This window comes from Siniperca chuatsi, linkage group LG6 (genome assembly GCF_020085105.1).
Source record: "Siniperca chuatsi isolate FFG_IHB_CAS linkage group LG6, ASM2008510v1, whole genome shotgun sequence".
Classification (NCBI taxonomy): Eukaryota; Metazoa; Chordata; class Actinopteri; order Centrarchiformes; family Sinipercidae; genus Siniperca; species Siniperca chuatsi.
The window spans coordinates 499,274-521,667 of record NC_058047.1 but is presented as its reverse complement, the minus strand read 5'-3'; the positions used below and the strand labels follow the sequence as shown (position 1 = coordinate 521,667).

Sequence of the window (22,394 nt, the reverse complement as noted above, 5' to 3'; positions counted from 1 at the left end):
AGATCAGTTGTTACGGAGATAACTGAATTTCAGTCACGTGATTTTAAATATTTGTAGGACATTTTATGCCTTTTATTGATCGCTGACAGCAGCTAGATGTAACTAAGGTCTCCAGCCGGACGTGACCCGGGGACGCGGCAGTTCGTGGTCGGCGTCTTGACCCCTCCAGCACTGAAGCCCGGCTTCAAACCTGATTCTGCACACGGCCTTAATCAGGATTTCCTGTTGTGTGATGATGGTTACCGCCCCCCGCTGGTCGGGCTTCCGCCCTGCAGCTGTGACAGATATTGATCACTGATCAGTCGTCATGTTGCCGCCGCCGCTTTGTGTCTACATGTTTCCTGGAGCTCCGAGCTGTTGGCTAACAGACGATCAATGTCTCAAAGGTTGATGTGATGTTTCAGTGCTCTGCAGGACACTGACCTGAGTTCAGCTCAAACTACACACATCTGACGGTCTGAATACACGCGACTCTACCTGTTCAGGTAAGATTTTACTAATTCATCTTCCTCCTGGGTTCTGATGAAAGTATTTATTCGTCAGCTTCAGTCGTCTGAGAAAAACATTTACTATTCTTGTTTTTTGTGTTTTTCCACCTTGTATATGTTGTTTCTCTTTCCTACAATTTTGTGTTTCAGTTTTCTTTTTTCTTATTTTTAGTATAAATAAGAATAAATAGCTTTTATGTTAGTGGTTATTAATGTTTAAAAGTGGAAATTTAATTTAAAGTCTTTAAAGCAACTCTGAGTTTAATCTCAGTATTCTTGTTGTTATCTTTAAAGTTTTATGTGATTTAACCTCAGTCGTCTTATATCGACAAAAATCTGCAGAATTCAGACAAATTAAGATTTAGAGACAAAACAGAGGTTTTATTTTAAGACTTTAAGGTTTAATATGGATGAAGTTCAGCGTTTTAATGTTAAATTTAAAACCGTAACTATCAGGTTTAGTTTGAGAGAAAATGAAAGATTCGTAGATAAACGCAGCCCGGACTGTCGTGTCGGGGGGGTCGATGAGTAACTGGACATGACAGCACAGTGTGTGTGTGTGTTTGCGTCAGTGTCAGTGTGTGTGTGTGTAGGTGAGTTACAGGTATTGATCTTTTCCAGCTGTTGAAATCAGAGAAACTACAAAAACTTTCTCTGAATCTCTTGTTTAAAAAAACAGACAAACGTCCTCACTGACAGAAATAATCTCATTTATCTATTATTTAACTAACCCATCCCATAACTAACCCGTCCATAACTAACCCGTCCCATAACTAACCCATCCCCATAACTAACCCGTCCATAACTAACCCATCCCATAACTAACCCGTCCATAACTAACCCGTCCCATAACTAACCCATCCCCATAACTAACCCGTCCCATGACTAAACGTCCCATAACTTGCCCTCAGATATTCTGATCCTGACAGAACTGGTTTCCCCTCTGAGATTTTAAAGCTTCATCATCAGATGTTGTTTGTGACTCTGGTACTTGTTGTTGTTGTTGTTGTTGTTGTTTCTCGTTCTCAGCTAGATTTGATCTTAACAAGAAAACCTGATTAAATAAAAGTAGAAATATTCCCGCAGCAACTCCAGATAATAATCCACACTGTGACCATGAACGTCACGTTTATACGTGTGCGTGATTTAATGTTTCCCTTCTTATAATGTCAGATAAACTATAATAATATAATAATTAATTAATAATAATAATCTGTTTTTTTATCAACAAATTATAAAATCATTAGTTTTCATGAAACGACAGATAAAACACATCAGTCATGTGACATAAAAGAAATTGCAACTGAGATAAGACAATAACTCAGGACATGTTCTCCAATATAATTTATATTTAAGAAAACTAAACTAAAAACAGATCAAGCTAACCCTCCGATTGGCTTTCTGTCCAGAATGAGGGCTGCTGATTGGCTGTCGGTTGTGGCGTTCCTGCTGCTCATCTCCGCCGTCCGTCCGGACATCTGCAGCGCCAAACCCAGAGACCTTCCCCTGGAGCCGCGCTGCATCTACCGCAGCCCCGAGGCCCCCGAGGGCCCCACCTCAGAGCCCGAGCAGGTCCCCGAGTCCACCAACCCCCGAGTGTGGGAGCTGTCAAAGGCCAACAGCCGCTTCGCGCTGTCGCTGTACAAACAGCTGGCGCTCAGCAAGACCCCCGAGTCCAACATCTTCATGTCCCCCATCAGCATCTCCACCGCGTTCGCCATGACCAAACTGGGAGCCTGTAACCAGACGCTGCAGCAGATCATGAAGGTCAGGGAGAGAAACCGGGATCTCATCCAGGGCTAAAAGTTCATCTTCACAATAACTTGATTCAGTGGTCTCAGCGAACCTGCTGTCCTGTTTTCAGTCAGTGACGATGGAGATCAAACCGTGTTCCTGTGTGTTTCTGTCTGCAGGTGTTTGAGTTCGACACCATCAAAGAGAAGACGTCGGATCAGGTCCACTTCTTCTTCGCTAAGCTCAACTGTCGTCTGTACAGGAAGAAGGACGAGACCACCGAACTGATCTCTGCTAACCGACTGTTCGGAGACAAATCTCTGATCTTCAACGAGACGTATCAGAACATCAGTGAGATGGTGTACGGAGCCAAACTGCTGCCGCTCAACTTCAAGGTACCACGTGATCTAACACGAGTCCACTTCATCATGTGAACCACCCGGCGATCTTATTTTAAAGAGCAATAATCATTAAACTGATCAGATCATCGCTCGCTAAAAGTTGTATTAATAACCCTGGTTCTGTGCTGCAGGAGAACCCGGAGAAGGCCCGGGTCACCATCAACAACTGGATCTCCAATAAGACCGAGAACCTGATCCAGGACACGCTGCCATCAGGGGTGCTGGACTCCAACACAGTCCTGGTCCTCGTCAACACCATCTACTTCAAGGTACCTGAGCTGGTACCACACACCACCTCCTGGTGTTTTGGAGGCCTGACCCCCAAACCAGACTGAGAGTCTCCACACATGCTAGCAGCTCTGTGAGGCTGTACTTAGCCACAGCAGGGCTTTGAGCTAAATGCTAACATGCTCAAAATGACAGGTAGCAGGATTCAGCACCCATCTATTCACACTGGGGTTGAGCGCATTGATTCATTATCCAGTTATAATGTTTACCATGTTCAACATCTCAGTTTCGCGTGTTAGCATGCTAACATTTGCCAACTAGCACTCAAAGTACAGCTGTGGCTAATGGGTTAGTCAGTTCTGCAGGTATTTGGTCATAAACCAAAGTGTTAATTGCAGGAGGTTCAGTAGCGACAGCAGAAGTCAGGGAAACGGCGTGCAGCTCTTCCTCGTGCCGCAGCAGTCTGAAATAATTAAATTAGTAATTATTTGGTCTGAGTGCTGACGTTCACTCATTTCTGCCCTCAGGGTCAGTGGAAGAACAAGTTCGACAAAGATCTCGTGTACGTCTCAAACTTCCACGTCAGTGAGAGTCGGACCTGCTCGGTCAACATGATGTACCAGGAGACCAAGTTCAGGTACAGGTACTTCCCCGACGACCAGGTGCAGCTGCTGGAGATGCCGTACCGCGGAGACGACATCACCATGGTGATCATCCTGCCGAGCAGAGACACCCCGCTCAGTCAGGTAATCCTGACGGTCAGCCGGAGACGTCTTTCAATCTCCTCTTCGCATTTTAGACCTGCTGACGTTCTCGTATTCGTTGCTTCTCCTCTAAAGCTTCTGGGAAACTGTTCGAACGTCATTGTTTATGTTGTTAAAAGCTGAGTATTTTGGGGGCAAAACCAAGTGGAAAGGAGGAATGTACCACATCTAAAGCAGAGGAGCGAGAAATAGGAGTTATATATTTGTGTCCTTCAGATGAGCTGGTGGAGAAAGTTAAACTTAACTAGTTGACACCTTGAATTCAAAGTAGATGTTACCACATCTTAGCTTCAGTTTTATTTATATAGCGCCAATTCATAACAGAAGTTATCCCATTGCACTTTTCCTATAGAGCAGGTCCAGACTGTGCTTGGAGAGAGAGAAAATGGCATGGACAGTATCTTTAATGTGTTTTCCAACAAAACTGAAGCGACAAAGGCAACACCAGATTTTTGACAGTTGATTTTTGAAGGAAAAATACTGAAAGACATCCAGACTGAGGCTGGTAACTGTCAGTATTTCGGTTTGTCTTTGTTTCGATGGAGAAAGTTTTCAGGCAGCCGTGAATTAAATGTAATTAAACAATGTCCAAGTTTGAGGAGATAATCGGGGTCTACGGTAAAGGATGGAAACATCAGTGTCATCTGCATAAAAGAGAAATGTAATTGTAAATGCTCCAAGTGGGAACATACAGCTAAGACATCAGTGGTCCGGATACAGAGCCTTGCGGTTCTCCACAGGAGAGAACATGATCCTCAGAGGAGGGGATGTTGTAAATGACAGGAACAGAACCATTAGATTTTGGTATTTCCTGTGATTTAGTGTGTTTTTTGTTGTGTGTGTGTTGAGGTGGAGGAGAGTCTGGACCTGAAGAAACTGACCGACTGGTTGGATGAGATGAAGGAAACCACCGTCTCCGTCAACGTCCCTCGCTTCAGGGTGGAGGACAGTTTCAGTCTGAAGGAGAAGCTGCAGGCCATGGGACTGACCGACCTATTCAGCCCTGACAAGGCCAGTCTGCCAGGTGAGGGGGCGGGGACACACACACACCTGTGACGCAGGAGGTTTATCAGGTTTATCTTTGAACGCAGGTTGATATCATTCTTTGAATTTACAACTTAACGTAACTTAAACGCTGCAAAGTTTTTACAGAGAAACAATCTGTTTAGTGGATGTTAAAGATAAGAACACCTGAACAGCGGATCTCAGTCCAGGATCCAGATCAAAGTGACTGGTTACAGGACATCCAGGTTGGTTAGTATCAGAAGACCTAATATACCGAAACACAGCGTAGTTCAGTCTGTCAGAAGACCAGCTGCACACAACGGGGGGCGTTCAGGGACTGGAGTGAGCGCGGGGCGTTCGGGGACTGGAGCGGGGCGTTCGGGAACTGGAGTGGGGCATTCGGGGACTGGAGTGGGCGCGGGGCGTTCGGGGACTGGAGCGGGGCGTTCGGGAACTGGAGTGGGGCATTCGGGGACTGGAGTGGGCGCGGGGCGTTCGGGGACTGGAGCGGGCGTTCGGGGACTGGAGTGGGCGGGGGCGTTCGGGGACTGGAGTGAGGGCGTTCGGGGACTGGAGTGAGCGCGGGGCGTTCGGGGACTGGAGTGAGCGCGGGCGTTCGGGACTGGAGCGAGGCGTTCGGGGAATGGAGGAGCGCGGGACTCGGGAATGGAGTGAGCGCGGGCGTTCGAGGGGACTGGAGGAGCGCGGGCGTTCGGGACTGGAGTGGCGCGGGCGTTCGGGGGACTGGAGCGAGGCGTTCGGGGACTGGAGTGAGCGCGGGGCGTTCGGGACTGGAGTGAGCGCGGGCGTTCGGGGGACTGGAGGGCGCGGGCGTTCGGGACTGGAGCGGGCGTTCGGGACTGGAGCGGGCGTTCGGGACTGGAGTGGCGCGGGCGTTCGGGGACTGGAGTGGGCGCGGGCGTTCGGGGACTGGGGCGGGCGTTCGGGGACTGGAGCGGGCGTTCGGGGACTGGAGCGGGGCGTTCGGGGACTGGAGCGGGCGTTCGGGGACTGGAGTGGGCGCGGGGTGACAGTTGCTGGTTTTATTCTGTGTAATGAGTCGCAGTGGAAGACAACCGACATCTGTGACGGCTCGAGACATACAAACATAAAGACGAGCAGGTCAGAATGTTTTTGTTTGATAACCTGTAGAAAGTGTTGGGTGGTACTGACCAATAGGAGCACAGAGTTGGGTGATACTGACCAATAGGAGCACAGAGCACTCTTTAACTGTAATCATGTTGTGGTCTGATCCTGGCACAAGCTTTATGTGTTCATAACACTGATTTTATTATGTTTTATAACCCTAAACCTTTTATGTTTCAGTTCTTCTGATTACTTTCACAGATCTATTTATTAATATATTTATTATTCTTAGTAAGTTGCAGCATGAAGTGACATACAGTAAATAATAAAGTGTGTGTGTGTTTCAGGGATTTTGGAGGACGGCAGTGATGGTCTCCACATCTCAGACGCCTTCCATAAAGCCTTCCTGGAGGTCAGTTAGACACTGCTGACATCATTGACAGCTGCTCACTGATTGGCTTAATTTGACAGCTGAGGGTTAGCGTGTATATAGTCACCTGTGTAGATCAGGAGACCAGGTTAAAAAGTCTCAGCCAACAGTCCACACCTGAAACAGCACGTCCTCGTGTACGGCGTTACATGTGATGTGCGTATAGCTACACTCCTTCCAGTTATATTTTCTGTAAATCTTATTTCCCAACTTGAAGCTCCAACAGCTCTTTTACGGCCTTCAGCATATCTGAATAAAACTCTGGTGGGTAAATACTGTTGTTGGCCTAAAAGTAGTCAAATGTAAATGTTTTGAGTGTAAAAAGTACTGGGATCGGTCTAAAAATACAGTTTGTGTTGTAGAATGTGCATTTCCTCCTGGACGTTTGGGGGAAATTTGGACACTAAACCCCCCAAAATGGCCAGAAAACACACAGAGGACGCGACCTTGGTGTCAGAGCAGACTGGACGACAGGATCCTGAATGCACCTGTTTTGTGGTTTGCAGGTGAACGAGGAGGGCAGCGAGGCGGCGGCAGCCACCGCCGTGGTGGTGACCGGACGCTCCATCAACTTAAACCGGGAGGTCTTCAGCGCCGACAGGCCGTTCCTGCTGCTCATCAGAGAGGCGACCATCAACGCGCTGCTGTTCACCGCCCGAGTGGCCGACCCCTGCAACCAATAAACTGTAGAGCTGATGCTGCGCTCAAAAGTACTAAAAAAATAATTACACTTTTCCTTTGTAACAACCCGGCAAACATGGTGACGGTGTATGACGACGTAAAATCAATCATCAGACCTTATTTCTCCTCTTCTGTGTTTATGTCCAGTGACTCCACATCCTGCGGCGTTAGCTACATGCTACATGCTACAGTTCAGATCAACAGCATTAAAGTTAGAATCCTTCAGATTTCAGTTCTGGTGGATTTGGAGACACCTTTGGTTACTGGATGCTAATCGTATCGTTCGCATCCAGCGCATGAATGGCGGACCCCGCCACTGACCATGCAAACTACTATATAGCGAGGTAATTGATCAGTTTAAATATGTGAATACAACTGAAGTGTCGTGGCAGTGTTTGCCCATTATTGCAGCTTCTCTGCCTGCCTGCTGACTAGTCTTCACACACATTCAATCACAGTGATCGGTGTGCCGGTGTTACAGCTGGATCAATACGAGCTTATACTCACTGCTGAGTGTAATTATTCTTCAGGAGTTGGAGGCGCTCTTTATTTCAGGTGAGGCGGCCGCCTCCTGAGCCGAGTTCGCTGGGAAGCTGCATTGTGGGTAACGAGCGTTGGTAAAGAAAGAGGCGAGTCGGTGCCGGTCGACACTTAAAGTGCTTTATTTCCTTTGAAGGAGATGCGACCTGTGAGTGATCTAGTGGTCATGGTGAAAGAAGCTTCTTCACATTTTTCTTAACTAATAATCAACCTTTGGCCCCTCCCCTCCCCCACCCCCCACCAACATGTTTTAGCAACAGAGACATGCAACATAAAAGATCTTCACATAAAACCTTTCAGGGTCTTCTACTACAGAACGTGTTAAGTACCTCCTCTTTAAAAAAAAAAAAAAAAATGTACAGTATTAAAAGTTAATTTACTAAACTTTTTTTCTTGGACTCATTTTCTGCTTCGATATATTAGGATATACTTTGAGGAATCAACAGTAAAGAGTAATCTCATTAAGTGAATATATCTAAATGATTTGTTTATAATTAGGCATGTTGTGGTCAAGGATACTGGATATTCATATACTCAACATTTGATTCACGCAGTAAAAAGTTTTAAAAAAACAACAAAAAGCCAGAAGTTTCAGACTGAAGCCGAAGAAACGTGAAACCAACGTTTGGCGTAAAGCAAACGGAGACGATCAGAGAAGAACTGGAGCCTCGACCGACTCAAAGACACCGTGAAGACCAGAGGGTGATGATGATGATGATGATGATGATGATGATGATGAGGTTGGGCTGTTTTCACAGTTTAACTGAAGATGAAACTGGAACTGAAACGAACTGAAGAACCGTCGAAGAGGAAAAGTCGGACTCTGAGCTGCGAGTGACTGACTCTCCGCTGCCCCGTCTTTAAAACTCATTTAAACTTTTGTTCAAACCCACAAACATTTGTTTTAAATTCTCGAGCAGGTCTGAAACCAAATACGTCGGGCTGAATATTTTTCCGATTACATTTGAAGCCGCAAGTTAAGGAGAACATCAGCTGGAGACGGACTGTAAATATGAAGCAGGTCCAGACTTTTAAAAAGTGTTGAGAAGCATCACAACATTTACCAGCTGATGCTCCGAACTTTTTACTTAAATCTTTTAATCAAATGTGCTGAACTTAATAAACATCAGTGAAAAGTGTAATTTCTACACAAAATGTTCATATTCAACCATCTACGCCTGCTGCACCACTGCAGACTGATCAGTACAGACCGAATAATTCAATCATTTTCTCCTGTGTTCAGTCTGTATTGATCAGTCTGTATTGATCAAACAGTATTTTGAATTCTTTGGTTCCCGATAATCGTGTTCAGACTCAGTTCAGGTTAAAAAACATGGGGGTTCATGTGGAGTCGGGCCTAAACAACTCTGATCCGACTTCCCTTCCAACCGAAACGGAATGAACCGAACCGGACCGGACCGAACCGGACCGGACGGACTGAACAGAACCAGACCGGACCGGCTGTTCTGGAAGCAGCTTTTTCTTGACTTGAACCGGCTTGAAATGTGATTTGCTGTTCGCTGGAAACAAAAAGACACGACGCCTCAGTGCGGAGAGGAGAAAGCTGGACCCGGGCTGGACCGGTTCAGGTTGGTTTAGGAGGTTTTTGTTTCGTGTATTTAGTCTGTAACGTGAAAAATAACGTTCAGATTTTCCTCGTGGCCAAGTTAACTTACAGTTACAGTTTCTTGCGTAATTTGATCAGCAGCCAAAAGAACTCAGATGTAGGAATTTATTCTGATTAAACTAATCGTTTGGCCTCTTTGCCGCACTGAGAGTTCGGTCCGTTTGTTCCCGAGCTTCTGAAGGACGAATGCGTTTCGGTCAGAGCTGGGCAACATTTCATTAACGCGAAAACTGTGTTAACATCTTCGTTTATTTTGTTAATCCCGATGCTTCGTCAGTTAACGGTACGACACGCTGATGAAGCCGGACTTGGATTTCTTAAAATACGCTTAACAATTTTCTCCTTTTAAAACGGATCCATAAGACAGCGGAAAAGTTTGCACACAGCAGTAAATCCAGAAAATGTTCGTTAACGTAAACGGACGTTTCGGGCCGAGACCTCCGTCAGCCTGTTTAACGTCAGCTGCTACATTAGACTAGCCTTCTTTCCTATTTGTCATATTATGATCAAATTCATATTTCTGGATGTTTTGGCTGGTGATCAAATTAAGAAAGAAATTTTAAGTTGACCTCTTCAGAAGGTCACTTTTTTACATTTTATAAAAGAAACGAGTTATTGAATAATGAAAAAGCTTCCTAAACCAGGAGCCAGCTGCACCAGCATTTTGTAAGTTCAAACTTTACCTGGTTATGACAGAAGTGTTGATTAAAACATTACTAAATTAAAACAGGCTGCACCACACAAACTAGTTTTTATGTAGGGTTATTAATTTGTACACTAACTGCCAGGTCCGTTAAGTTAGCTAGGCAACTGTTTCCTAGCTAACTTAACTGACAAAACGTTAGCTTAATCAGCTACATGACTCGTTTATATAGAATCATATGAAATACAGTCGACACATCTGACCTGTGTGATGATGATGTAAACTGGGAAGATTTGAAATTATTCACAAAAATAAGTCAATATACCAAATTACAAAACATAACGGCAATAAAAATTAGCCTAAATGACCAAATAACGTCAGTTAGCTTAGCATGAGCAGATATTTCCCGCTCATTCTAAACTATCTCTAAAACACAGAAATAAAACAAAGTCGGATTACGTTTACCTCGGCAGGTAAGTTTAACGTTTGCTACCTAAAACTTACATTTGGAAGTTATGACGGTGTCGTCCCTCATTTGTCCAGGAGTGCTCCATCGTAGAAAAGGTTTCAGTCGTAGTCGTCTGGACGCTGTTTTCAGAATCAAGACGTTTCGGCTCCCATCCGGAAGTCATTCTCAATTGTGAAAAATTGGACGGGAACTCAGAAATTTAAGCTACTCTGTGTTACATAAGCCCCGCCCTCAGGGAGGAGTCTACCTGAGTATCTGTTGATTAGCTAGTTTCACCTGAAACTGGCCTAATAGTTTCCATGATGGCCCAGTAATAGTGTAACTGAACCAAGAAGGAACGGTGTCTCCATCCCTTATGTATCTGGACTGTCTGAAAAACTACAAAGGATCTTTAGACAGCACGATGTTCCTGTTTTCTTTAAACCGGGCAACACTTTAAGACAGAAACTCTTCACCCTAAGGACAAGATGCCCACACAGAAACAGAGCAATGTAGTTTATTCAGTTCAACGCAGTGAGGAAAACTGCAAAGAGCGGTACACAGGTGAGACCAAACAGCCACTTCACAAAAGACTTTATCAGCACAGACGACACGCTAACTCAGGATTGCAGAGCGCCGTGCGTTTGCATCTAAAAGCTACAAACCGCACATTTGAAGGCAACGAGGTGAAGAGTCTCAGTAGAGAGAAGAGTTGGTTTGAAAGACGAGTCAAAGAAGCCATTTTGTGAAAAAAGAAAACCCCTCTTTGAACAGAAATGGGCAGATACTCAGGTAGACTCCTTCCTGAGGGCGGGGCTTATGTAACAGAGTAGCTTAAATTTCTGAGTTCTCAGACCATTTTCACAATTGAGAATGACTTCCGGATGGGAGCCGAAACGTCTTGATTCTGAAAACAGCGTCCAGACGACTACGACTGAAACCTTTTCTACGATATTTGGAAGTTGTGTTACAGCTTACGTTACTTCGCTCTGCTTTTCAGCCTGGTGTTGAGTTACTCTTTAAATAATATTTTCTGCATAAGTCCCAGTGTGCAAACCTTTCAGTAGCCTTATATGGAAACACTGCAATTTAGATTTACAAATGTAAATAAGATGAAGTAAAAAAAAATGTGTAACTTGTATCTGAATATTTGTGCATTTGTAGTTTTCTATAAATATTTGCAGTATTTTCAGCTGAAAATTAGTTTTTAGTTCTTAACATATTAATATAATAATCATAAACCAGCACAACAAGGCGTCCTGATGTATGAAGATAAAGAACGAGGTGGAGGTGAAGGTCACCACGAAACGGATTTAAAACGAGTCATAAACTGACCAGGAGTTTAACGCATACCTGCAGCCAATCAGAAACCAGTATTTTCTGTGTCCGTGGTACATTGCAAAGAGGTCTTGTGGTTGTCGTGATTACTGATTTTTATTCCGTATTGCCCAGCCCTGGTTTGTGTGTTTTTGTCGTCCTCCGCAGTGACTCACAGGGATTTCTTACCTGCTGCTGTTGAGTTTATTTACAGGTGAGTTTTATTTCTGCGGCGTGTAGCTCGCGCTGAGGTTTAGCCGTTAGCATTCTGCTACGTAGGGAAAGGTAAACGTCCGATTCACTGAATAAAAAGAGTCTGTATACCTGATAGTTCCTGGTTTAGCCTGAAGAGCGAGTGCGGCGGCGGCGGCGGCGAGAGGAAAACTCGAGTCCAGCCAGCCGGAGTGAGGACAGAGCCGCTGGCTTCACTTGCATAAAAAAATTTACCGTCCACTGAGAATCTGATTCACAGCTCTGTAGAAAAACAGTAACAGCCGATCCGTGTGCTACCTGCCTACCTACCATACATCTGAATTTAACTCCTAGCTTCTTTACATTATTCATATGCAAAAAAAACATCTTAGTAGTTTAAATATGTTTGTCTGATAATATGTGTAGATTTTATATTGTTCTGTTTTTATAAAAAGTTCTGTTTTTGATCCCATCTCTCTTTCTGGTAAGTGCTGAAGTTGTTTTGCCGTTTTGGAGGGCCAACGTGGCTATGTTGTCTTTCCTTTGGTTGCCAGGTGGTCTGACCTCCGCCCACCCACCAGAAGGTGAACTTTGACCTCTGGAGGGGGTTTCTTTGTCCAGCTCCACGGCCTGGCTACTACATCCATCTGGTCCGACAGGATCTGGCTCCTCATCCTGTCGCCACCCGACCAATGTCGACACGATCAGAACCATCTGACGCAATGACGCATTACCTCTCCTGCACATGTGCAACTGTACTCTGTACAGAAGCAGTGGAGAGCTAAAGGTAGATTGTTTCTCTTTTGGTAGAGCTAGGCTAGCAGTTTCCCCCTGATTCCAGTCTTTGTGCTAAGCTAGGCTAAACACACCCTGGACCTCTTTCTGTACTGGACACACAGGGATGAAACTGATATAAACTGAAACGTTAGCTAACACACACACATTAGCTCTTTTAAAAATGGAGGTCTGCTGTGTGTAATTAATTATAAATAGTACTGAGTCAGTAGAATACAGACAGACATAATGAGTAAGCAAAAAAATCAGTTAGCTTGTAGATTAATGTCAGAAATACAGAAAATTAAGCCAACTAATGTTAAATAGTCAACATCAGTTAGCTTACAAACGTTAGCTGTTTTAGCAAAGGAGGTCCGTGGTGTGAAATGAATTACCTGCTCTGTACTAGAGTACAGTTTGTGTGGGGTTGCCAATTTTCTGAAATGGATATATGGAACGCCAGCGATTAATTAAAAAAAAAAAAAAAAAGTGTCCTTGCAATTTTTAACAGCGCCGTCAGTGACTTCATCCTGGTCCGCTGTCGACCCGCTGGAAGCTGCTGTTAGGCGTAGCTCATATTCGAGAGCTAGCCAGCTGTAGTTGTAGCTGGCTAGGTCACGAATATGAGCTCTTTTAGCAACGGGGATCTGTAGTTTGTAATTGATTCCTAATAATAGAGAACTTCCAATTTGTACGTGATCGGTAAAAAAAAAAAAGCTAATGTTAGCATAACTTGCCTCCATTTTGATGATGACACAGCTATCGTTTTCTGTTTAGTCTCCCTGACCGAATTCAAAGTTATTTACTGACTGTAGCTTCTGTTTGACTTGTTCTGCTTGCGTTTCAGTCTTTTTACTCGACGACGTGCAGCAGATTTAATGCGTCATTAACTGCAGCTGAAGTTTCTGATCAGGTCGCGACACTTTCTCCTCGTCCTCCTCGAACATGAAGCTTCTGTCGTCTGTCGCACACATTGTCAGAGCAAAAAAGTGTCCAAGAAAATCAAAAAACACATGCTTGTTTATAAAAATATCTGAGAAGACTGACGGTGATCTCTGTGTGAGTGGATCAGAGCGCCCCCCGGTGGTGCTGTGCAGTGCAGCAGCTGTATTGCGTAGTGATGAGAGGTAACTGAGCTGTGTAGCTTATCTGAGGCTGGACACCGTCCAGTTTTCCTGCTGTGAGTCTGTTCAGTCAACAGGCTGCCAGATGGTCCTTTCTAATCTAGTTCAACTGCCACGATACTCAAACATTAATCTGAAGAATTTATACTCATTTTACAGCCAAATTAACAAATCCAGTGCGATCGGAGTTCCTCGCTTTTCATTCTGACTGTTGCGTGAAAAAAGATCAGTGTGGAGATTCATTCTCACACTGATCTTTTATCCTCGGGGACGCGATATATCATCATCTATTTATTCCCAGAGCTTTCAAATGCATCCCATGACCTTTTTCCAGGGTTTGTCGAACAGGTGGCGAGGTATTGGTGGGGCTGTGGGGTCCTTGAGCTTGAAATGTCCCCCTATGTGCGATCACCTGACCGAAGTCCTGTACTTAGGTGATAACACCTGAGCAGGTTTGATTCGCTGGAGAAGGCCATGGCATGCAGTCAAAAGCTCCGGGAATAGCTAAATAAGTGAACTTTGCGTTTAGAATATATAGTACAGATGATAAAAGATCATTTTTCGATAGAACCGTTCTCGCTCATTCACTCCCATTTGGAAACCAGCTCGTACGTTCTGGTTCTACGTTTCTTTCTATATTTATTATTTTATCTAGAAAATCCACATTACAACCACTGAAGCGTCACGTGCAGAGCCAGAACCAGAGCCAAACCTTCCCGGCAGCTTCAGTCGGCGAACTGAAACGGTGATTTGGCACGATTCAACTTTAAACTGCTGCTCTCCTTCCGACTCGACATATTCTCGTTACTGACCAAATCCAAAACCAACTGCGGATCCAGTTGGCGATTTTAGACGTTCGTAGTTGGATGCTGCCATGTGGGTGAATGATTCTGAGAATGAGCTGATTTTAATCAGTTTGTTGAGTAACAGAGCTATTTTGATCCCAATTACTCATTTTGGCAAACGCTGCCGAGTTCCAGTATCTTAATTTGCTGCTTTTCTTCATCTTATGTGACAGTAAACTCAATATATTTGGGTTTTGACTAACTGTTAATCAGACAAGTGAGGTGACAAATTTCCATGTGCTCTAATAGTTTTACAAACTGGACCATTTGATCTGGGACCATGATTGAGAGGTCAAATTTGTGTAATTTAGGACGGAGAACAGGATGTGATTAAGTTTTCTTGGTGAAGTTGTACAACAAGAGTTAAAGTAGTGTGAAGCTGTGTAGTGTGAGACCTTTATCCGTCCCAAAACGGTGGTCTACTAAACTTTACGACAAAGGAAAAAGAGTAAATTTGTTCTAACGTCACAAAAGCTGGAAAACGGGAAAAGATGAGAAACGTCGATCGCACTGGATCTGAACTTTAACAGTCATAGTTTTCTCATTGAACCTTTTGTTGTGCAACTAAATCTTTTTATGCCGTTGTGGCACTTAAAGAGCACGCAGGATTATCATTATTACCCTCGCTGCTCCAGATTGTCTCAAGGCAAATATGAAGGATTTGAACTGTTAAACTGGCACAGAGTTTACCGAGTAGTTTGGCAAAGTTTCCACCAGACAGACTGTTGTGATGCTGCATTGTGAACCTGTAAATATAAAAGTAGAAATCTGTAACATAACAAACTAAACGGAGGCAAACGAGAACCACTGCATTGTGTGGTGTATGAGGTTGTTGGAGTGTGTGGCATTTCTTCATTTTAGCTTAATCTGTTCGGTTTGGTTAGTGAAGGTAGATGCGGTTTAAAGCGGAAAAATCTCAGTTCAGACTCTGAGGTGTCCTTTCTGTCGCTGCTTTGACTTCAGCGGATTCAGCGTCCTGTTGGCTTCAGGTGCAACAGGATGAGACGGCCCTCCACGTCTGTCACCCCCCACCCCAACCTCGACCCTACCCTTCACCCTCCCTCGGGGTCAGTCGGGCCCTGTGGTGGAGACAGAGGCCTGGGGACCCTCACTGTACTGGCCTCCGCCGCTGCTGCTCCCACCCCCACCCTCTGGCTCCTCCTGGCTGGGGGAGGCCTCGTCGCTCGGCCCTCCCCTGGATGTGACGGAGGCGGTGGTGGTCTCAGGGGAGGCGCTGTGGGCCTCCTGGGGGGCGCAGCCCGGGTGGTTCTTGCGGAAGTGCTGGTTGAGGATGGCCTGGAAAGGGAAGCTCTTGCCACAGACATGGCAGTGGAAGGGCTTGTTGCCGGTGTGCTTGCGGATGTGGTACTCCAGCTGGTCCTTGCGGGTGTATTTCTTCCCACAGATGCGGCAGACAAACGGTGTGATGCCCATATGCAGGCGCATGTGGCGGTCCAGGCTGCCTTTCTGGTTGAAAGACTTGCAGCAGTAGATGCAGGTGAGCCGGGGATTGTAGCGGAACCAGCGGTCTCCTACCTGCTCCCTCAGGTAGTCCTCGTAGCCACCCATATCGAACGCTGCATGCTCCTCCCCCTGACAGGCAGAACGAAATGTTAATACTGACGAGACCAGAACAGACTGCATCAAACTGGATTTTTGATCTCTGGATGACGATTGAGCTCTGGACAAACTGCTGTGGTGTAGGTACAGGCTTAGCCTGGTTCCAGACCCCTGACTCGCCCCTTTAGAGGTTTGGGGTTGGCTCTGTGTTTTATTCCCAGATCGGGTTTCAAACTTCAATACTTTTTGAGTACTGACAGAAACGTGTCCTTTAGTATTTTCTAGAGGAGGTTCTAGGGGTCTTGGTGAATCTATACCAATGAGGACTGTAGCTGTTCTGGAGGCTCGTGGTAGAACACATTACAAAGACACTTTATGTTGGGTTTTACACCCATCTGTACACCACGTAGAGAATCTACAGGATGCTCTAGGGGCCCTCTGAGGGTCTTATGGCCACTGAGGAGGTTCTATGGATCCTTTAGTAGGTTCAGAAGGTTCAAGGGGTCCTGTAGAGTTCTAATGAACACCAGGGAGATCTGCTGGCCACTTGAGGAGGTTCTAGGGCTCCTTTAGCAGTATCTAGGGTTAATGTAAGAGGTGCTAGTGCCATTGAGGGTCAACCGACGAGGTTCAAGGGTTTTTTTAGGAGATTCCTGTGGCAACCGAGGAGGTTCTAGTGGGCATTTAGGAGATTTTAGGAGTCCTTTCAGTGGCTGAACACCTATGAGAGATTTTGGAGAGACGTGTTACACAGTGCTCTCCACCACGTCATTAAATAAATATCCACTTTGTACTTAATTTATCTTAATCTTAATCTATCTGACCTGTATTATATTTTTTGCTCAGTGCTTCTGTTCCTGTGTGACGTGACAGCGAGCTGCTGTAACGAAAGAGTTTCCCCTCGGGGATCAATAAAGTGATTCTGACTCAAACACCAGATGAGTGAATATGAATCCACACAAGCTGTTCTGGAGGCTCAAGGAGGAACAACACCTCACTAACTAACACACTGCATGTTGGAGTCACCCATCTGAACATTATTTGGAGAACCTAAAGGAAGTTCTAGGGGTCACTGAGGAGGTTGTAAGGGTCTCTTGTGAGGTTCCAGTGGGCCTTCAGGAGGTTTTATGGGTCCTTTAGGTGGAAGATTTTGGAGCGATGTGTTAGACACACATTATGTTGTGGTCATCAGGTTAAACAAGATTCCAAATTAGGATTTACTTAACAACATGTAATAAACAAACGTAAGAACTAAACTTGTTTGTTATCTCAGTATTTTCTAACTTTATCTAACAGGCCACAGACTCAGCCTGGCTCTCCTGGCCGGCTAGCTAGCTATGTGTTACAGTCCACCTGTGAGTAGCTTGGTTTTTTTGGTACCTGGGAGCTCGGCTGTCGCTGCTCGTCCGCCCTGCTGGGAGACTCGCTCTTCGCTCTCTGACGCTCCGCCAGGACGACCACACTGCCAGTGGGACTGAACCTGACACATTAACACACATAAACACACGCCGTCATTAGGTGTCTACAGTTCAGTCGGGATGACGCTCTGCAGGGTTTCATTGCCCATCACCTGTCTGTCTCGCTGGAGGACGGCTGGACTCTCTGGGCCCCCAGCGCCCCGACCGGCCCCGTCATCAGTGTGCTGCGTCCTGACGTGTCGATCATCACGGTGGCCCCCTCCTCCACCGGCCCCCCATCCTCCTGGTGCTCTCCTGCTCCGATCCACTCCTCCATCCTCTCCGTCTTGATCCTCACTCGGTCCATGCCGCTGCCCTCCTCAGCGCTGCCGGTCCGCTCTGGCTCGCTGCTCGTCTCCACGTACCACTGACCGGCCCGGTTAATGCGAAGGATCGGCTCTTTGCCCGCTCTGCCGGCGGCAGCCCCAGCCCCCTCCAGCCCACTGTGCTCCACCGTCGGCGGCGGGCTGAGCGGCTCCTCAGCGGGGCTGACCGCCTCGCACGCCTCTGCACCTCCCCGTGGGCCAAGGAGCCGCAGGCCGCTGTGATGGCCGCCTCCTCGCACCACGGCCTCCAGGGTCCTGTTGCCCCTGGAGCCCCGCGCCGCCTCCTCCTCCATTGGCTCCTCATCCAGGTCAGCCAGGCTGATCTTCAGGTGGATGCCCTCCAGGATCTGGGTGCAGCGGTCGATGATGTGCTGCATTTGCAGGAAGCTGGCGGCCGTCAGGTAGCTGATGATGTCGGCGAGCTGCAGGCAGAGGCGGCCTGTGTAGCAGAAGGACAGCAGCTGCTCGAACACAGTCGGGTTGCGGATCACCGTCAGAGAGACGGTGCTCATCTGGCTCAGAGACATGTGGTCCCGGAAGTACGGCGAGCTGGCGGCGAGGACCACCTTGTGTGCCCGGAAGCTCTGGCCCTGCACGTTGACCACGATGTCGCAGAGACGGCCCTGAACACGCAGCTGGTTCAGGTGAGACAGAACCGAGTTACTGAAGTCGGGGATGTCCAGCTGGATGCTGCCGGTACGCTCCATGCTGCAGCCTGCAGGGACACTGCAAAACCAGGAACAGACCAGGATCAGATCAGAACCAGATCAGCATCAAACTCTAAAATACAAGTGTTATAATCACAGTGTGGGATTGGTGAACAGCATGTCACAACAGATGTTTTCCATTACAGGCAAAATACCTGCAGTGACATCACTGATTGGGGGTGTGGTCAGAGGAGACACCTGCTGGAAAGTTTTAGCCCAAAGCAGTTTCCAGTCTTGAATGGTTCAGAGTAGGTTTGGGCCATATGACGATACAAAGAAAGATATTTTAATATCTCTGGGTGGGAAAATCTACGAGAACTGATTTATGGTTTTTGGAAATGTCACAATAGCAAAAACAATTCGTTTTTATATCGAAATTGTAATTTCAAAGAGTGCAGTTTTCTAATTACCAGACCTGTAATTTAAATTATAACGTGCAAGACAGACAAAAGTGTCTTAACAAGATACAGCTGTTGATTTCAGGATTATAATAACGGGTTTACAGCCTGGTTAACGAGTTTACAGCCTGGTTAAAAACGGGTTTACAGCCTGGTTAACGAGTTTACAGCCTGGGCACTGCCTGGTTAATGTGTTTACAGCCTGGTTAACAACATGCTTAGAGCCTGGTTAACGAGTTTATACCCTGGTTAATGTGTTTACAGCCTGGTTACTACCTGGTTAACGAGTTTACAGCCTGGTTACTGCCTGGTTAATGTGTTTACAGCCTGGTTACTACCTGGTTAACGACTTTACAGCCTGGTTAACGAGTTTACATCCTGGGCACTGCCTGGTTGATGTGTTTACAGCCTGGTTAACATGCTTAGAGCCTGGTTAACAAGTTTACAGCCTGGTTAGGAACATGTTTACAGCCTGGTTACTGCCTGGTTGATGTGTTTACAGCCTGGTTAACAACGTGTTTATAGCCTGGTTACTGCCTGGTTAATGTGTTTACAGCCTGGTTAACATGCTTAGAGCCTGGTTAACAAGTTTACAGCCTGGTTAGGAACATGTTTACAGCCTGGTTACTGCCTGGTTAACGGGTTTACAGCCTGGTTACTGCCTGGTTAACGAGTTTACAGCCTGGTTAAAAACGTGTTTACAGCCTGGTTAACAAGTTTACAGCCTGGGCACTGCCTGGTTAATGTGTTTACAGCCTGGTTAACAACATGCTTAGAGCCTGGTTAACGAGTTTATACCCTGGTTAATGTGTTTACAGCCTGGTTACTACCTGGTTAACGAGTTTACAGCCTGGTTACTGCCTGGTTAATGTGTTTACAGCCTGGTTACTACCTGGTTAACGACTTTACAGCCTGGTTAACGAGTTTACATCCTGGGCACTGCCTGGTTAATGTGTTTACAGCCTGGTTAACAACGTGTTTATAGCCTGGTTACTGCCTGGTTAATGTGTTTACAGCCTGGTTAACATGCTTAGAGCCTGGTTAACAAGTTTACAGCCTGGTTAGGAACATGTTTACAGCCTGGTTACTGCCTGGTTAACGGGTTTACAGCCTGGTTACTGCCTGGTTAACATGTTTACAGCCTGGTTAACAACATGTTTACAGCCTGATTAACAACGTGTTTACAGCCTGGTTAACAACATGTTTACAGCCTGGTTAACAACGTGTTTACAGCCTGGTTAACAACATGTTTACAGCCTGGTTAACAACGTGTTTAGAGCCTGGTTAACAACGTGTTTACAGCCTGGTTAACAACATGTTTACAGCCTGATTAACATGTTTACTGCCTGGTTAACAACATGTTTAGAGCCTGGTTAACAACATGTTTACAGCCTGGTTAACAACATGTTTACTGCCTGGTTAACAACCTGTTTACAGCCTGGTTAACAACCTGTTTACTGCCTGGTTAACAACCTGTTTAGAGCCTGGTTAACAACATGTTTAGAGCCTGGTTAACAACCTGTTTAGAGCCTGGTTAACAACATGTTTACAGCCTGGTTAACAACATGTTTACAGCCTGATTAACATGTTTAGAGCCTGGTTAACAACATGTTTACAGCCTGGTTAACAACATGTTTACAGCCTGATTAACATGTTTACTGCCTGGTTAACAACATGTTTAGAGCCTGGTTAACAACATGTTTAGAGCCTGGTTAACAACATGTTTACAGCCTGGTTAACAACATGTTTACAGCCTGATTAACATGTTTAGAGCCTGGTTAACAACATGTTTACAGCCTGGTTAACAACATGTTTACAGCCTGATTAACATGTTTACTGCCTGGTTAACAACATGTTTAGAGCCTGGTTAACAACATGTTTACAGCCTGATTAACATGTTTACAGCCTGGTTAACAACATGTTTACTGCCTGGTTAACAACCTGTTTACAGCCTGGTTAACAACCTGTTTACTGCCTGGTTAACAACCTGTTTAGAGCCTGGTTAACAACATGTTTAGAGCCTGGTTAACAACATGTTTACAGCCTGGTTAACAACATGTTTACAGCCTGATTAACATGTTTACAGCCTGGTTAACAACATGTTTACAGCCTGATTAACATGTTTACAGCCTGGTTAACAACATGTTTACTGCCTGGTTAACAACCTGTTTACAGCCTGGTTAACAACCTGTTTACTGCCTGGTTAACAACCTGTTTAGAGCCTGGTTAACAACATGTTTAGAGCCTGGTTAACAACCTGTTTAGAGCCTGGTTAACAACATGTTTACAGCCTGGTTAACAACGTGTTTAGAGCCTGATTAACATGTTTAGAGCCTGGTTAACAACGTGTTTAGAGCCTGGTTAACAACCTGTTTACAGCCTGGTTAACAACATGTTTACAGCCTGATTAACATGTTTACAGCCTGGTTAACAACATGTTTACAGCCTGGTTAACAACATGTTTACAGCCTGGTTAACAACATGTTTACAGCCTGATTAACATGTTTACAGCCTGGTTAACAACATGTTTACTGCCTGGTTAACAACCTGTTTACAGCCTGGTTAACAACCTGTTTACTGCCTGGTTAACAACGTGTTTAGAGCCTGGTTAACAACCTGTTTAGAGCCTGGTTAACAACGTGTTCACAGCCTGGTTAACAACATGTTTACAGCCTGATTAACATGTTTACTGCCTGGTTAACAACATGCTTACTGGCTGGTTTGCCTGCAGGACTCGGTGTCGGTACTTTTACTGCAGTAAATAAGTGAATCTGCAGTTTTAACCTGATCAATGAGTTCTGGCTGATGTTCAATAAAAGATTTAGTTCTGTAGAAAAACACGTTCCAGCACCTGTCCTGAAACTCAGGTACCAAACTTCAGCCTGAGAACACCTGTTCGGCAGGATACATGTTCTCTTCAGACCTGAATCTGGGCCGGAGTTAGACCTGAACCTGTGTCCTGTCAGAGCCTGGGATGCTGTAGTTCAGGTTCTGCAGACAGACCTGAACTCACCTGTCTGACATGTGACACATAAAAACACTGTAACAGGTTTCAGTGTAACACCTGTCCCAGTCTGACAGCAGGACCCAGAACCAGATCAGGACACGAATCCAGATCCGTGCGGGTCTCTCTCAGGGGACCAGATAACCCTCCAGGTGTGTAGCCGGACTCTTACCTGAAAGGGGGGGCAGGGGGAGATCGGGTCTGGTTTCAGGGTTCGGTGCAGTCGAGGCTTGAGTCCTGCAGCTAGCTGAGCATCGTTAGCAGGGCGGGAGATGACGGCAGCTCGGCTCAGCACGGCTCGGCTCGGCCCGGCAGCCTGCAGCTCCACCCGCCGCTCCTCCAGGCTCCAGCGGCGGTCGTGACGGGTTCAAGGCCGGGGAACAGCAGCTGAGCTCGGCCTCCGGTCCGTCAGCAGCCGCTCTGCCGCCATTCCGCTGGAAGTCAGACTCGGTTCAGGTTCGGTTCAGGGTCGGTTCGGTGTCGGCGGACTGCTGCTGCTTCTCATCTTCCTTTTTCACGGCAGAAGGGCCGAGGCTGCAGGAAGGAAGGAGGGAAGGAAGAAAACGCGCGGGGCATGCTGGGAAATGCTGTTCATGTCCTGCAGGAGAGCTGGTT

At 46.0% G+C, this 22,394-nt stretch overlaps 2 protein-coding genes across 2 annotated transcripts; one reads left to right on the top strand and one right to left on the bottom strand.

The window, feature by feature from the left end:
- Positions 1–327: 327 nt before the first annotated feature.
- Positions 328–7,741, top strand: serpinc1 (serpin peptidase inhibitor, clade C (antithrombin), member 1). The gene is made up of 8 exons (XM_044200330.1): positions 328–485; positions 1,898–2,255; positions 2,402–2,617; positions 2,755–2,892; positions 3,379–3,597; positions 4,465–4,639; positions 6,054–6,118; positions 6,643–7,741. The coding sequence occupies exons 2-8, from the start codon at positions 1,899–1,901 to the stop codon at positions 6,817–6,819; spliced, it is 1,347 nt and encodes a 448-aa protein (XP_044056265.1). The 5' UTR covers positions 328–485; position 1,898; the 3' UTR covers positions 6,820–7,741.
- Positions 7,464–22,330, bottom strand: zbtb37 (zinc finger and BTB domain containing 37). Its single transcript, XM_044200329.1, has 4 exons — positions 21,952–22,330; positions 17,458–18,396; positions 17,268–17,367; positions 7,464–15,920 (listed from the first exon to the last, which is right to left on the bottom strand). Exons 2-4 carry the CDS (start codon positions 18,375–18,377, stop codon positions 15,396–15,398), a joined length of 1,545 nt encoding a protein of 514 aa, XP_044056264.1. The 5' UTR covers positions 18,378–18,396; positions 21,952–22,330; the 3' UTR covers positions 7,464–15,395.
- Between the last annotated feature and the right edge of the window lie 64 nt (positions 22,331–22,394).

What these genes read in the sequence shown, in the direction of transcription:
- serpinc1 (XM_044200330.1), top strand. Translation starts at nt 1,899, where the DNA reads ATGAGGGCTGCTGATTGGCTGTCGGTTGTGGCGTTCCTGCTGCTCATC. An exon ending in CGCTGCAGCAGATCATGAAG is followed by an intron (nt 2,256 to 2,401) that starts GTCAGGGAGAGA and finishes TTCTGTCTGCAG; the next exon opens with GTGTTTGAGTTCGACACCAT. An exon ending in GAGACACCCCGCTCAGTCAG is followed by an intron (nt 3,598 to 4,464) that starts GTAATCCTGACG and finishes GTGTGTGTTGAG; the next exon opens with GTGGAGGAGAGTCTGGACCT.
- zbtb37 (XM_044200329.1), bottom strand. Translation starts at nt 18,377, where the DNA reads ATGGAGCGTACCGGCAGCATCCAGCTGGACATCCCCGACTTCAGTAAC. An exon ending in TCCTCCAGCGAGACAGACAG is followed by an intron (nt 17,368 to 17,457) that starts GTGATGGGCAAT and finishes TTAATGTGTCAG; the next exon opens with GTTCAGTCCCACTGGCAGTG. An exon ending in AGCGACAGCCGAGCTCCCAG is followed by an intron (nt 15,921 to 17,267) that starts GTACCAAAAAAA and finishes TCTGCCTGTCAG; the next exon opens with GGGGAGGAGCATGCAGCGTT.